General features: G+C 40.0%; 1 protein-coding gene across 11 annotated transcripts in view; it reads left to right on the forward strand.

Annotated features, from left to right (window-relative positions):
• The window catches only part of faf1 (Fas (TNFRSF6) associated factor 1), a 58,401-nt gene that overhangs the window by 31,419 nt on the left and 9,905 nt on the right, over nt 1-17,077 (forward strand). For all 11 annotated transcript variants that reach the window (XM_035646482.2, XM_035646486.2, XM_035646478.2 and 8 more), the window contains 7 exons: nt 520-583; nt 712-793; nt 5,770-5,924; nt 10,586-10,722; nt 10,850-10,938; nt 14,218-14,298; nt 14,828-14,905. In XM_035646482.2, the coding sequence (XP_035502375.1) occupies nt 520-583; nt 712-793; nt 5,770-5,924; nt 10,586-10,722; nt 10,850-10,938; nt 14,218-14,298; nt 14,828-14,905 (686 nt within the window). The remainder of the gene's footprint in view (nt 1-519; nt 584-711; nt 794-5,769; nt 5,925-10,585; nt 10,723-10,849; nt 10,939-14,217; nt 14,299-14,827; nt 14,906-17,077) is intronic.

The raw sequence follows: 17,077 nt of genomic DNA on the forward strand, positions 1-17,077 counted from the left end.
TAGGTTGTGGTTTAAAACTCTTCTTTACTGGCAGAGAATGACAAACACAAAGCAAAATATTTTACAAAGCTGAGGTACATCATTTTTATACCTCCTCACCATTCTTCCTCCATGCTTGCACAATGCATATTGCTATTCATAAATATTATACTGCGATAGGCAGGACAAATGTAACTTTGTGATCTTTGTGAACTCTACAGTTACCGCCACTAAGCCTTATCACAGACTCACCATCCAACCTTTTTTGTTGTTGTTGTAAAACTTCATTAACAACACAATGCTAAGGGGGTAAATCAGTCGCTGTGCTAGAAAGCTACAAGACAGAAAAATGTAAAGTAAACATTTGTTAGACGTAAGGAAGCCATATATATATCTTCTTATGGATATCAACATTACAAATGAAACAAGAAAAATTGTATCCTGTGGGACCTTAGCTCGAAGATCAGACAATTGTATTAAATTCAAGGAACACGCATGCAAAACTTGACCATGCAGTCATTTATTTTTTCCTCATTACAGTGCCAGAGAATAGTGAGAATGAAGCTGATGCCTTACTGCACTTTACTGCCGAATTTTCCTCAAGGTGAGTGATGCATCAGGAGTTTTTCACAGTGACCCAGAGGAATTTGAAATCACACAAGGCTGGAATCTAACAATATATTAATGTACTGTTCGTCTGTTGTGTTTTTCCTTTGCTGTGACTGTTTATAGGTATGGAGAGACCCACCCAATGTTCTTCATTGGTACTTTGGAAGCAGCGTCTCAAGAGGCCTTCTACGGCAAAGCCAGAGATGTGAGTAAGCTATTGGACTGTTTAGGGCATCATAGAAAAATAAATTTGCCGTCAGACTAACAGTTTCATAGTTTTATATTTTTCATTATGTATTCCTAACACATAGTTTTAAATATGGGTAAAATTCAAGTGCCTGATTTCACCAATGTTGGTTTGTCCTTGAACACTGATTCACAGAGTCATTCCTTTCTTGTGAAGTCTATTCGTAGCTTTTTTTGAGCTTAAGACAACACTGAGAAGAAACACAGACTGAGCAGGATAATATTAATTCTCTATCTGTCAGGGGAGATACTGCGTTTCTTATATCTTCATCTTCATTATTGAGCTGGTGGGAATTTTAAGTGTCAATGCGCATTATTATAATACTTTTCTGTGTATGCCTAGTGGGCTCTTTTCCACTCTGCAATAATGTAGACTAGGTCCATGATGTTAGTTTACCATAACCTCTGTTTAAAAACACCACAAAACGTAAAGATGGACTATTAAATATAGTGTGGTACATTGTTAGGTTGAGTCTGAAAAATCACCATTTGCCAAGCGGAACTTAAAAACTGCTTTTTCTAATGCAACCATAAATGACCTTCCTCTAGAGCTAGTCAAGTTGTAGTGAGTTGCAGTTGTGGTGTGTTGGCATTGATGATTAATTTAATCCAAAGAAGAAATCCTTTTTCGGACTGTGTTTACTGTTATTTGTCGACCCCACGTGTCTCGCTGTGTGGAGACGACTTCATAGCCACATTGATATCATTTAAAACCCCTCGTCAAATTTTCACACCGACAGCTGAGGCTTTATTTTTAGTTGTCCACTTTCCCCCTTGTTTTTCAGCTTTTGTCCTTTTATGGATGCTTGTATCAACTGACAGCTTGTGTGGATTACTGCCTTATTAGACTGTGAGGACACTGCAAGATGTTAGGGGGGTTCAGATCACCAGGCACACAGAGAGGGAGGGAGGGAGGGCGGAAGAGATAATAGCAGGGGCATAATGCAGATAACGCTGTCGGAAAGGAGAGGAACGCATAAAAAGGGAAAGTTGGAGGAAGATATTTAGTGAGTAGAAGAGGGAAAGGAAAGTAGAGAGTGTGAAATAAACAAAGATGGAAAAAACATCTAAAGAGGAGCTTGGCGTCACGCCTGCTTCCCGGCTGATCTCCTCGACTAAGCCAACACAATATGGCCGAGGTCTCCCTGGTGTTCACACACTCCGTACTGTACCGCGGAGCTCCGCACAGCGCAGGGGCAAAATAGTATTAATTTTCACTGTATTTAGTTTTATTCTGGGCGAGCTTCATTTAGCCTGCCAACTGTGCCGTGGTTAGTGTGGCTTTAGGGAAGCTGAATATGTGCAAAGAACTTTGCATGAAAACAGAAGCTATTTGATCTGTTCTCTGTTTGCCTTGTTTTGTCACAAGCATCCTCGACGTCAGGCCAAAACACGCTGCTGTTGATGGTTTCATTACACAGTAGCATATGTGCACGATTACACTGTCCCTCCTTCCGTAGATCCAGCCATTGCATCCTTTGCTCTTTGCTTTCATTGGAAAAGGAATTTCGTTTTTGTGTCCTCGTCGTGGAACAGGCCTACTTCATTAAGTGGATATTGAAAAGGGGCAGGTTTGACTGAAGGGGGACTACTCAGTGGGTTTATAAACAGAGGAATCAGTCTCACTCTCTCAAAGCCTGGGAGAGGCTAATCACTAAGCAAAACACTAAATTTGATGAAGTGTTTCTGAAGGTGTGTGTTGGGGGACTGTTGAGATTGACTCAATCCATCCTTAATGAAAATGCTTTGGGCTGCAGAGCTGAGCTGAGCTGAACCCCCTTGGGGATCAGTGGTTAGTCAGAGTGTACAGAGAGACAGGCCACCCATCACTAACCACGATCCTCACTAAATCCCCATCAACGCAGTGGTTAATCACTCTAACTCCACTCTCCTCCACTCTCGACTCCTCTCTCTCTATCTGACACACACAAAGGCACATCAAAATTCATAGCATTGCTTGAGAGGGGAGTTCAGGGATTTATCACTGCCAAGTATCTGCTTTAAAAAGTAGAAATAGCCTTGCAGAGTCAAGAGAAAAAGAGCCCCAGTGAATCAGAATGGCAAATGACACATACAGTACATGTACGTATATCTGTCAGCGCTGATCTAAGCAACGCTCTGATGCGTTATTGACTGAAACTGAAATGGTTGTTTTCATGCATAAATAGATGGACCAAGAAATAAATCGGTGTTGAGTGGAATTGAAAATGCAGGAAACCTCACCAACTAATCAGTAGGTGATCAGGAGCTTGCATAGGCAAAAGATGCCGACTCGGCCTTAAGCATGTAATTCAAAGCTGTGGTAATTTGATTTGTTTAAGCACACTTCGGAAAAGTCCACAAGCCGATGCTGTGTCTGGTATAAAGAGTTCATGTGTTTTCAACAGCGCGTGTGTGGTTGGTCATCAATCTAAATGTTTTTTCCCCACTATGCATGCAAGGTCATTAGATCAGTCATATGAGCTCTTCATTTTGAAGTATTTGCTTTTCCAGACTGAGCCTGCCATCTGTAGAGCAACCACTATCTGGACCCCTCTGTCACTCTGTACCTTACTGTGTGTGTCTGTATCTTACGCAGTGGTATTGTCTGGCTGTTAAACATACTGTACATGTAAAATCTACATGTAAAGTATGTTTATTTACATTGTAAATACAAGACTCTTGGCAAATGCCCTCCCTTTTAAATAAACCACTTTCCCTCTGCAGTCCCACAAAGAGGTTTCATAATAAAATATATCCTGTCACAAATATGCTGTTTATTTCATACCAGTGCTTCATATTCTTGCTGGTGGACAGTTAAAGCAAATATGATACAACACTGCGATTTGAAAAATAGATGTTTTTGGATTTCATTATACTAATATTATCTTTCATCTAATGCAGAGATCCCTAATGTCATGTTGAGTGATAATTAAGGACCAGAGGGGAGGGATTAGTTTGCTTTGTGGAATTTTTAGCAAAAAATATTTTTTCTTTTCTGCTATGGACACAATTTGTTATCCTGTTGAAAAAAAATAATTAAAGGGGAATTACAAGTTCAGATTCTACAGTTAGAATGTAGATGTGCTTAAATGAAATGGCGAAAGTAAATAAAGTATACTAGATCTCTGTTAGAACCCCTGATACAAACCTATGAAAAATATGATTTCACTCACTCATCAGGAAGCCTTGTATTTTGGAGGGCTCCATTTTTACACCTGCGGTGTGCAGAACGTTTTAAAAAAAAATATATATATATATATATATTAACATTGTAAATTCAAATAATATAAATTGGAAAATGTATGTATTTTATATTTATTTTTAAATGTGGTGATGACTCAAACTCTCTTTCCAGTGTGAAAAACAGCACAGTCAGACGCTCAGGCCTTCTCAGTGTGCACACGGTTCTGCTGTGTGAAATCTTTATTGTCTTTCACATACACAAAGCAAGCTAAGATTTAGGTGAACAGGTGTGAGGAACGGCTATGGGGTCACTATCTAGCTCAGGTTGGACCTAGTAATTTAGCTGAACTGAGGGATTTGCTCCTCCCTGCTAAGACTGGCAATACAAAAGAGCCAACTTGAAAGTGGAGAGGGAATGGAGGTGTATAGACAGTTTAACTAAGATGAAGGCGTTCAGTTGGCCAAAATGCCCACTTTGATTCGTCTTTACACCTGCTCTAATTGAGCATGCATGTGTGTTTGAGGGTGAGTCCTTCACTCATGCCGACCAGACAGTTAAATTTGTGCATCTGTGCATGTGTGTTGAGATGTCAGTGTTTGAGTATGTTTTTTGTTTTTTTTCATGTTGTAAAAGTCTCCCTCCCCTCACCCTCATTCCTCTCTCAAGACTGAATTTGCTTGTCTTCTCAGCATGAGTGTTTAATCTTTTCAGGCTGTTGAATCGGTCCAATGAATGAGTCCCCAGCTCCTTCTCTCTAGTAGCCCTGGAGATTATTCTAAAGCACTAATCGTTGAGCAAACACAGCAGTGTTCTCCCATTCCTATTCTACACAGGCCGCAGTAAAGCACAACTTTTTCTTTCACTTCCCTTCACGTTTTACGCCCTGTGTAGATTTTTTGCTTTTTGGCCTGTGTAGCCTAGATTACTGCTCCTGAGAAACAGATCCCTTGACTCCCCCTTCACAGCCATGGTTAAAAAATGAACCGAGCAGATACTGAGATAGTTTTCCTTATTTGTCCTTTTATAGCAAGAGGAGTGACATGTAATTTAGAAAGCATTATTCCCAACATTGTCCCCTGGAACCTTTTATGTTTGTGGGTGTGTTTGTTTTTTAATTAGATTGTCAGTAGGGAGAATCTGCCGGGCTTATATGATGGTGTCAATATCCTTGGATTTGGAGCTTCGTCAATATTGTCTGGCCCTGCCGCTACTAACCTGAACAGGCTGCTGGCATTTGTTGTAAAATAAATAGAGTGATTTGTCTGTTTTGTTTTCTCCATATCTTCGTCGGCTTCAAGAGAAGTTTTATTTACACCACTCTGCATTTGATTTTGCGTGGTATTTGCTTTTTTTGCCAGTTGTGGCCTCGCTGTGGTCTTTAGAAGTCATGTTAGGTCTGTACTCTGTGGTCTCTCATATCATTTTATAGTCAGGTAATGTGGAATTATTTCTCCAGTGATGAAATACTGGCACGTTGCTGGTCAAGACATGAGAGAACGGTTTGTTTATTATTTTCTGGGAATTGCTTTTTTGGTTTTATCTCGTCATCAAATTTGTAATTTCTTATTCCTGGGAGAAAAAAAAACCTGTGCACCCCTCTGTGCAGCCAACAATTCATTCAATTGCTTACACACCAGATTGACTCTCAATAAAAAATAAGTTTGGTTGCAATGGCCTTTTCTTCCTGGCGTTAAAAATGTCACGATAGAATTCAATGTTACGTTGTTCTCAAAAATCTCCATCAATTTAGTCCTTTTTTTTCTCCACAGAGAAAGCTACTGGCCATCTACCTCCACAATGACGACAGTGTCCTCAGCAACGTCTTCTGCTCCCAAATGATGTGTGCTGACTCCATTGTCTCGTACCTGAGCCAGAACTTCATCACATGGGCGTGGGACGTCACTAAAGAAGCTAACAAAGCAAGGTACAGTACCAAAGGCAGTTGGAGGGATATTGTGTGCTGGGGTTTTTTTTTTTCAGGTAACCAGCTGTGGAATTTTATCTATAGTTATGTCATGTTGTATTTTGTTCCCTGATCTCTGTGCATCTTGCTGCCGTTACTCAATATTGGAGCTGTGTACTTAAGTCAGTTCAAGAGTGCCCTAAACTACTAATTTACATGATGTAAATTAAGTTGACACTGCAAGACATGTATTATTTAAATGTAAAAACATAAGTGACCATTTAAATGATATGATATAAGTTATAATATAAGATATATGATATAAGATAATGTCTATCAAAAATGTAATAATGCATGGATTCTGTTGTAAAGCTGAGTCCAGTTATATTTTCTGCTCTCAGAGTCTCATAATGAAGCCAGGGAAAAAACTGTTTTGATCAATTAATTGGAAATATGGCAAAAAACTGGAAGGCCCAGTAGTCTGAAATAAATTGAATTTGAACTTAAAATTAACTAAATTAATTCTCCGTCTCTCTCAAAGATCCTGGCACCTGTGTTTAGTATTGCATTTTCCCGTCTGTAAACTTTAGTAGAGAAAAACTGAGCCTATAAGCCCTGACTACATACTTAATCCTTATGTTTTATTTATATGTGACTCACAGACTGCAGGAGTGGACTGTTTGCATGAATACTGAGGTGTGTCAAATAAAGAGGATATTAAAGAGGATATTAAATCTTTTCTGTAGGAGAGGTGCTCGGTTGTATGCAGACACTTCTGCAAACTACCAGAATGCCCATTTTAAAAAAGCTGTTTGGAACATGTTAGTGTCTTTTTCCAATCTATTTGTTAATGTATTAATTGTATGTTTTAGTTTTAAAGTTGGCAAATCTCAGATTTGAAAGACTGCAAATTAGATCATTTTTTTTATTACCATTTCAGTCTATGAGAACCTTTTAAAAATTGCTAGTGTGGACTGAAGCCAATTTGACATACAAACAGCATTTTCACATCTATTCACATTAAAGTGGACACGTCCTTAATTGCAGGCATTCAGCTCTTACTCTATTGCTCACACCCTGCATCTCTGTCTTCTCATTCTCTCTTCAGCTTCATTCTCTTTTTGAAGCTTGGAGGTTGCATGCTAACAAAAGGCGTTGTGTTTGCATGGTGAGGCCCCTGATTGGGCAATCTTGACTAAGCTGTCTGAAAAGAGGGTCAGTGGGAGATGAAGGACTCCGTTGGAGTCCAAACATCTCTATCTCTCCATTTATGCTCAAAAGTCCTCGTGTTTAGCTCCAGCAGCCTGTATTGGTAATTGAAAGTTCGGTGCAACAAATATTTATCACACAGTCTGTAACTGGATTGTACATTTTGTAGAAAATATTGCATTTTAAATTAAAAAACAATCAGTGTGTTACAGGGAACCAGATTCTCTGCAGTTTCAAGTGTTGAGTAGTGGAGAGGTGGAAGTCGAGGGTTTGAGGCTACATCCATACTTAAAACGACATGTATTCACAACGTTTTGCATTCACTGCTGGTAGTCGAGTCGTAACTGATAAGAACCAATCAGGAAGTGAATACAGGTGACTGCGTGATTGTTTCCAAACATCTTTGTTTTTGGGCAGTCCATGTTACGACGCAACCCCGTTGTTTTCAAACTAAAAGAGGGCGAGAAGCGTTTCCAAACTTCTCAGTTTTTGGCACTAGGAAACTCCGGAGTAGTGTGGACGCTGGGCGTAAACGTAGCAGCAGTGATAGGTTTTTTAAATGAAAACGTAGTAATGAAGCCTCAGTGGGTTTACTCATTACACTGCCCCTGACAAACTAAGTTCTCTCCTACTTCCTCTCGTCTTTCTGCTACATCTTTTCAGTCTCCCCATCTCGTTCTCAGTTTTTCTTTGTTTTCCTTCTCTTTATCCCGCAACCTCAACTCTCTCCCTCTCCCCAGAACCTCCAGATTTAAGCCTGCCCTCGGGTTGGAGCCATTTAAGAAAGACTCGCACCTTGACCTCACCCCTCCATTATTTCTTTTAAAGAAATTCCCTCCTTCCTTCATTCCTCTCTCCCTACTCTCCCATTAGCCTCCTTTTGCTTTTTGCCCCAGCTGAGCCTTTTTATTACACATTAAAAGGCAGGCAACATCTGGAGCTTTTCATCGCACACAGCTAGTCACAGCTTTGCTGCTAACGCATGCATGCACATGTGCACGCTCACTCACTCACACAACACTGCTTGTCCTTATTCTCACGCTCTCTGGTTGATCCAAAGTGACTGGTGATTGGCACCAATCACACAGGCTGTTGGAAAGGTATCCTGATTCCTGACTGCGTTTGACAAACCTGCTGATGTTGGAATGTGCCTGTTGCTTTGCTCGCCGTATTCTCATAGGCCTCTCAGTTAAATGATTAATTATGCATAAATGCAGTTTCGCTGATTGGATGTCAGCGTAATTGTCACCCCTGAGAAATGACTCTGATATATTGCACAGGCGTTGAACTGTTGTTGCACATGGCAAATATTGAAACTATGATTTGATAAATGTGCTAAAAGTGGATAGTTTTACCAGTATGTCACACTTCTTCAAATCTATTAAATGTTATTAAATCCTAACATATCTTTAAAAGCCCAAAAAATATTTAAAGTCTCTTTATTTTATATGCTGATTATATTCTATAGACTTCCATAGACAGTCAACAGTATAGAAAGGTACAATAGCCCTGTAATGCAAGGATTCATATTATTCTAAATGAAGTGTCAACTTCTCTCTTAACCTCTAAGAGCAGAGACCAACCAACATGCAAATCTGTCCTGTACACTTGACTTCTCCTTTTGACATCCTCCTACCTGAAAACATAACTGGTTAAGAGAGAGAGAGAGAGAGAGAGAGAACAAAATGTCATTTTCAAATCAAAACATGTCCAAATGTGTGTGTGACACAGTGAGCTACCAAAGCATCCGGTTCCCATACTTCCTCTCGTACAGGTGGCTGGCCACACATTCCCTGCAGTGCTACTGTACTAGTTGGGCTCATCAGCTGCTCAGTCAAGCAGCTGTCAGGTCGAACCAGTCGACTTGCATATTCACGCACTCCCTAGATGTGAAGAAAATGCTATGTGACAGTCCAGGGAAACATCAACTGTTTTTGCTGTGTGGATGTGCAGCGAGCGATGAAGATGGGATGGGCGACAAATTAGAAGGTAGTCGATCACATGAAGCAGCGAAGCAGCGTCTTTAACTCACATTAGTTGCAACTTCCATGCAGGTGTTTCCTCCACATGTAGTTACGCCCCTGAAGGATTTTAAAGGCCACATGTCTGGTTTGGACTAGGCTGCATTCTTTACCATGTTATATCATGGCTGGTTGAGACTGTGTTGAACTGTTCACCTTAGCTCCTGGAGTAGTTTGACTTCCTCCTGCCACACTTGTTCTATATGTTGGATATATATAAGTGTTTCATATCCTGATTCAACATGAGTGACTGGAAATGTCGTAGTTCAGGCTGAGTTTCCAGATTGAGCAGTATTTATGTTGTGGTGATGATTATTTTATTTTTTTTCTACTGTGGTCGACTGACTTCCCTAGTTTTGAGATGGAAACTAAAGCAGGTTGGTTTGTGCTTGACGGGAGATTTAAGATTGGGTTACCCTTGAAGTTAGTGTCCATTGTTCCCTGGCCTTTCATTACAGGTTAGAGTTTCCCTGAGGGCTATTGTTATTGTCGGCCTCGGTCAAGGTCTGAACAGGGATGAATGTCAGGACAGAACGATCGGCAGGAATTAGGGTACCCAACTTTTTCATAGCAAGACGTGGGTCATTCAAAGTTCAACATTCGTAAAGGTTTTGTTCAAATCATATAGCGATTGCATCTTAAATTCTGTTCTGCTTTGGATTCAGGTGCAGTAGCTTCCCCATTATTCGCCATCTTTCAATCAATATTTTTAGCATTTACTGGTATAATTCTTACTTTAGAAAAGTACCACAATGAGCTCAAATACGCAATTTCACAGTTTGAAAAGTCTGAAAGTAGCTGCCACGGCTTTGGGCTCGTGTTTTATACCCCCCACCCCCCTCCGACAGCATCGCCTCCATCTATCTTCTTCCTCTGACCTGTTGTCCCTCCATCCATTCCATTACTTCTCCATTTTACCAGCCAGTTATTAAAGTAGATCTTATTAAAAGGCGGGAGAAAAAGCTAATCTATATTTGCATTCAGTCTATAGCAATTCATTAATATTATGACATTTACAGGGAGCTTGGCAGTGCCCCGGCTGCCTGCTACCCTTTTCCCTCTCTGAAATGTTAATTTAAAAAGTTCTGTCTTTGTAATGGAATAAGAAATCCTCTCCTGCCCTATCAATTCTCGGTGTCTGGTGAGGAATACTAATTCACCTATGGTTCCAATTGACATAGCAAGTCACTCTGATTGAATAGGAAAATAAGGAAAAATTGGTTTTAAAGTCCTTAATGCCACAAGTTGTGTATATTTCTCTTTTCTGATGAAGTCTGGAAAGCTGAAAACTACACTGCCATTTCCATATGTATAAAAAATTTTTTTTATGTCTGTGTCCATGGATGTCCTTTTTATTGTGGGCTCTGAAATGTGTACACTTGCCCCCAAAAATGCAGAAGGAGAATAATAAAATTGAAATTTTAAATGGATTTATTTCTTTTATTGTTCCAGACTACTCACCATGTGTACAAGGCACTTTGGAAGTGTGGTGACACAAACTATACGGACATACAAGACAGACCAGTTCCCCCTGCTCCTTATAGTAATGGGCAAACGCACATCAAACGAAGTTCTAAATGTTATTCAAGGTAATTCCTACTTTATTTAGTGTGATTATATTTATACATATATATGTGTTTGTAATGAATGTAAAAGAAAAAAGATAAAGGTACACCCTGTAGATTGTCATTGATTGTTTTGATTTTTAATCTTCAGGCAATACGACAGTGGACGAGCTGATGATGAGGTTAATGGGAGCCATGGAGATCTTTACAGCACAACAACAAGAGGACATCAAAGATGAGGTCTGATGATTATGTGAAACTCTGATCTTGAAGATGTAGAAAATGATTTTGATTGGGTTAACTGTGCCTTAAAAAGGAAAGAAAGGTTAAAGATTTTGATTTAGGAAAGGTTTTATTTTGGACACATGACGATCTGTAGTGACAACTCAAACGAATCACAACATGCTGGTACAGACCATAGTGAACCGTTGAACTTGGACATAGTTATAATGACAAGCGGAGAATACTTAAATCACTCCACCTCTTTACTGTGCCAACTTCAGTCTTTGGTCTTTTGAAAAGGTACAGGACTCGTTTCCCATTCACTGCACTGTGTATGTAACACTGCACCGCTCTGTGTCTGTCGATTGCCTACATTTCTCCAATAGAAAGTGGACAAACACCACTGAAGGTTACACTCCTCAGAAAAAAGAAATTTATGGAAGAATGGTGATGGTCTTTCATGTCATAGACATGGACCTGGGACATTATGACAGACCCATCACTGTCAAAGATTTTCACCTGATCCTCTCAACCACTTACTGCTGTGTTTACCCAGGGACATCAAACGAAGGGGAAGGACACAATAAGTGTTTTTGTCAAGGCATGTTTTCTATCTGTATTCACGCAATTCTCCCAAGCTCTCATTTTCTCTCTCATTTTTATAACTTAGGGTCAAAGAATTAGGAATTTGCCACAATGCAGAGCACATTCAAAGAGGTCACCCTTTACCCTTGTTTTAGACTACAGTATCTCTAGATGACAGATGTCACACCATGTTAGTTTGATTGACAATCAGTCAACCAAACTAACAGCATCTTCAACAATACTAACGTGAGAGTCATAGCATCTCAGTTATGGGAACAATGGTTCAGCAATTAATCTTGTCACCCACGCACACACACAAGCCCTGGGGTTAAACTTCCTCAGGTGAGTTACCACATGTTGATTGACAGTTATTCTCTCAGAGGCGTTATTATTGCTACAATTCTCTGGCTTCATTTTGTGATTTATGGTTCTTGTCATTTAAAATTATCATTAATGACAAGAAGAGACAAGATGTATTTAGGTTACAGAATGTACGTGTCACATCAGACTGTGAATCATGAAGGTTCATACTTAAGGCTGGGTGTCATTGGGAAATTTTTCTTGTAACTGGTTCCAAAACAATACCTGAGACTGTACAGATATTAAGATTATATATTTTTATACTTCTTAGATATAAGAAATTTTTCTGTAAAGCCATTTTTTTATCAATTGGAAAATACATTCTCAAATGTTCGATGTTTTCTAAAGATGAGCTGCCGTGCAAGAACAATGCTCAAATGAAATATTTTTGTAGTTTTTTTTATATAATTGCATATAACATGCTCCTTAAGTCATCTTGGTGAGACAAAACATGAATTAAGTCTATAGGACGCCCGTTATCGATTCTTGGATGCCTGATATTATTCTGTAAAAAATAAAAGAATGTTTTCATATCAGCAAACATTAATTGGTTGATATTATTGCCAAACCAAATTGTTCAAATTTGACAATTTTTCAATTAGTGTGCATCTTTATATGCTAACTTGTCAAGCTGTTCAGAACTATATTATATAATGATCTCAAAAAGACATCGAAGAGAGTAAAAGTGATTATGAAAGCATAATCTTCAATGTGGTTATTCATTGTTATACCAATAACCACAGGACCTTTCCCATCTCAAAGGTGAACTCAACCTTGACATTTCACTAATACCAACTTTACTGTAAGCAGCTCTCAGGTGAATTGAGTAAATTTCCCTCTTCCCGAGTTCCCTTCCCTCTTTCTCTTTACTTTCCACCTGGCCTCTCCAGAGGCGAAGTCAGACATGAACACAGACGCCCACCCAAACCAGACATTCCACTTTGACACTCACTTTTGTGTCTGTCTGGAAACAGAGCAGCTGGACAGCCACATTGTGACTTCAACCAACCTTACTGACTCGCCAGTCATTCTTATGGTTGTCTGTGTTATAGATTAGTATTCACTAACCAGCTGACTACTCATGGCAGGTTTTTTGGTCTGTGATCTGTCAGCATCCACGGGTCAGTTGACATGCAATTCATGTGAAGTACTGCCAAAACGAACTAGTGCTCGTTTTTGGGATAAACAGCTGGTTTGAGCAAATTACTATATTGAGAAACAACACGGTTTTGAAGCCAGTACTAGTTAAAACATATATATAACCCAGCTTCAGGGAGAAGGCAAGGTCCACAGAGAGGACATTCACCTGGCTCTCAATTGATAGTATGTGTTATATATTAAATTTGCCACTTGTTTCCTTTATTAAACACCAAATTAGAAACAGCTTTTTACAACACTCTGTTCTTTATTTGTGAACAAACATTAAAATATTTGACAGCTCTGACTTTTTGAAATTAGTGTGTACCATTACCTGATCAGAAACCAAGATATAGTCGTGGAAAATCTGTTTCTTTTTTTCCTCCAAACTTAAGTTACCTGAGAAGAAACACAGTAGATTTACATTTTGCTTCGTGCCTCTGGGGCACGAAGGGCATTCAAAGCAGACAGTGCATTTGAAAACATTTCACAACTGTGTAAAATCAGTATCAAACATGTTCTGTACAGCTTGTTTGCGTGACTCAGGGCCAGTCTATTGAAGGTCGCCACTTTTGATGCTTGTGTGCCCGTCCACCATTCTTTTACAGTTTCCTTTCAATGTTCATCTATTATGCAGACCAAAAGCACAAATGTATCCTTTGCATTTTTCTGATTGAATACAACAATACACACTGTTCTTTTGCCTAGCTGCACAGTAGCCCTCTGATCATCACAATAAGCTTCCTTTGCCATATCCGGACTGGCACACAGCATGGGCCCTCAGAAAAAAGAAAACTAATGGCTGTGCACTATTAACACAATGGGCACTCGTATTTAGTCTCAGTCTTTATAAAACACTTTGTAGCCACAGAAGGTAGAAAGAGAAAGGCTGCCTGTCCCCTTCCCACTGTACAAACAGGAAGACAGAGGCAGAGTGAATGAAATAGAAAGGGACGGTGAAACTGAGATGAGGAAACATAAAAGAGGCTCGGGGTCTGGTAAATGACAGCCCGGTCACAATGAATTCCCCTCTGGTGCTCCTCTTTCATACCTGGTGTTTGTACGTAACCACACTTGACATGCTGCATTTTCCTTTGCTTGGTTTTTTTTTGGCTCCCACACCCACCGTCTCAGCTCAGATGTTTTGTCCCTGTGTTTCCTTTATTATCTTGTTAGTTAATGTGCCCCATTTTCTTTTTCCCTCCCTCCACCCAGGATGAGCGTGAGGCAAGAGAGACAGTGAAGAGAGAACAGGACGAGGCCTACCGCCTGTCTTTAGAGGCTGACCGTAAGAAGGTACTTAAATTAAAAAGAATTGTTCTTCTGTATCACTGGTATTTGTTATTACTTTTATTCCCTTACATCTCTTTCAGTTCCTGGTGATGTTTTTTAAGTAAAACCAAAAGCTTGAAACATCTACTCTTAAGCTGTTTTCAGACATGAACTCCAGAAAATGTCCAATTTTACATATGACAGAAGGAGATTTTTTTATGGGCATCACCTCTGTTTTCTTATTGCGAAAAACAGTAATTTTCCTTGCTAATAGCCCTATTATCATATTTAAGCATCTTAGGTGTGTGGTTGCTTGCTGTTTGATGCTTTTGTATCTAATGCCATTTAGTGTCAAAAGCATATTGATGAAATACAATGACTTTACTTTAAGCAATACATTTTCCCAACACAATCAGAATGAAGAGGCAGTTTGAATTCCGTACTTGCTGATAAACGTCTAGGAAATTGTTCAGTACTTCAATCTTCAGAAACTTGAGTGTTGCATGTTTAATCTGGTTCTGCTCTTACAGAAGTTCCTTTCTGTCATTTTCAGAGAGAAGCCCAAGAGAAAGAAGAGGCCGAGCAGGTTCGCCTGGAACAGATGAGAAAGGAGCAGGAGGAGGAAAAGGAGGTGAGAAGACAGTCATGCACACATGGCACTCACATTTTGCAAATTTGTCAAATTAATATTCCATCGTGATCAGTGCAAGGCAGAGGAGTGATACGTTTATTGCCAACGTACAGTGACTGCCATCGTACTGTCATTATTTATCCGTTTTGCTGTCGCTTCACAATAATGAGTCAATTAGATTATGGTTTTGGTGAAGCCTGCCAGTCAGTGAAGCGTGTGCAGTGTGGGTGAACAGGCCTACTGCCATTTTTTAGAAGAATTAAATATCCTAATTACAGCGAGGCCCATCCCTGCCAGTGTCACCTGACATACACACAGTTATTGTTCTGTTTAACAGCTTTACATTGGTACAGCACGTAGCCTCCTATTAAAACGTAGCTGAACAAAAGACTGAGGCAATTTATGTACACAAACACGCAGAACCCAAGCAAACACGCACATTCACAGCAAAACAATTAATGTATGTGAAGCAGGGGATGAACACACTCACACAATCACACACGGACTGACACACTGTCACGCATGCGGGGAAAACAATAATTGTCTGTGAGGACAGCGCCATTGTTGTAATACAGTCTATAGTAATACAGTGTAGTCCTCGCTGATTGTTGTTTACTCAGCAGCAGAGAGCCTCGGGGCACTGAGAGGTATTGGGTGACCCGGCCTGCTCAGGTGATTTGTCTCTTACGTTAAACAGAATATAACAAAAGAGCCTCGGACCGGGCTTTCTTAATTATATCACTATAGTCCACTAACCAAACTGTTTGCACGTTTGTTTATTTTAAAGAAGAAAGGCCACCATGGTCTAACTCCGATCAGTTTTCTCTGCCCAAGTGCCGTGGTTTCGACGGTGTCTCCCATGCTGACACATATAAATACGTCTTCTCCAGTGTACACAATTACTTCCACAGGTCTACAGATACACTGACAAGAAAAGTTACATAGAAAATTAACGAAAAGTATTAATGCAATTTTTGTTTGATTGGTTGTTGTGCTTATCAATATCATTCTTAATTCCTTTTCTCGGTCACTGCAAAAAAAAAAAAATCCTTATAGGTTTACAGTTAATCTGTACTGCTGGAATCTGACTCATTAATTTCACTAGATGAAGTAGGAGAAACATGATTGTGTTTGAAAAATCTGTTTTAATTGACATAATTCTGTTTGTGTTGACATTATAATGCAGCTCTACAGAGAATACCCTTTCCTTTCTTATTACATTCTCCTTTACAACACTGAGTGGCTGATTATACTGTGGAAAACCTCACCCGGGGCCTCAAGACAGATACATTTGTAGGCCATATACGTTTTGTTCCCTCGATTTATTGCTTTACCGCGACAGTAAGGTGTGTTTTAATATCAAAACACCATAGTGTTGTTGGACTCTGAAAAGCTCAAAAGTTCAACAATGTGTCTGTTTTGAACTCATCATTATTTTTTTTTGTTTTTGTTGTTTCCAGTTTTCCTATGAGGCAGTAACCTAGTGGTGTATATGACAGAAACTGCAGACAAAACAAAAACACAAGTTGCCACCCGAGAGAAGACAATGCTAGAGGGAATCCTTTCTCTGTGATTTTGTGCCTTTGTGCAAAGCGGAGTGTTGGTTGGGGATGGTAGTGTGCATGTGTTTTGTGTACCGGTGTGGGTTGACTTTACTATTTACCTCCTTCAGGGGTTCTTAGCATACAGTTGTGTGGCTGTCAGGTGCACCGCTCTCCCTATACCCGTCCTCTGTTTGCTCTCTGCGGTTAGCAGAGTGGAGCTGGCGAGGCACATAAATGGACGGATAGATGCTTCTGATTGTTTGTGTGGAGCAGCCGGGCCCCGAGGCTCGCCCAGGCGTGTGTCCTGTGGTTTCTTTGGGGACGCTACCTCTCACTTGTGTGGGTGTTTATGCTTGTGTCTGTGGTTGATAGACTGTCTGCATTTATATGTCCACTACCACACACACTCCTGTCTGTGTGTGCGTGCGTGTGTGTTTGTGTGTGTGCGTGTGTGTGCATTACCTTGTCCCCGGGGGCGCCTTTAACTCAGTCAGCATCAGCTCTTATACCTGAGGGAGCTGATGGCGGAGTGGCACGCGCCCTACCCTGCCCACCCAACACCCGAAGCTGCTAATGAGCTACTGTTGTACACTCTTATGAAATATAATTGCATTATGGTGTGTAAATA

The sequence above is a fragment of the Scophthalmus maximus genome, chromosome 13 (genome assembly GCF_022379125.1).
Source record: "Scophthalmus maximus strain ysfricsl-2021 chromosome 13, ASM2237912v1, whole genome shotgun sequence".
Taxonomy (NCBI): Eukaryota; Metazoa; Chordata; class Actinopteri; order Pleuronectiformes; family Scophthalmidae; genus Scophthalmus; species Scophthalmus maximus.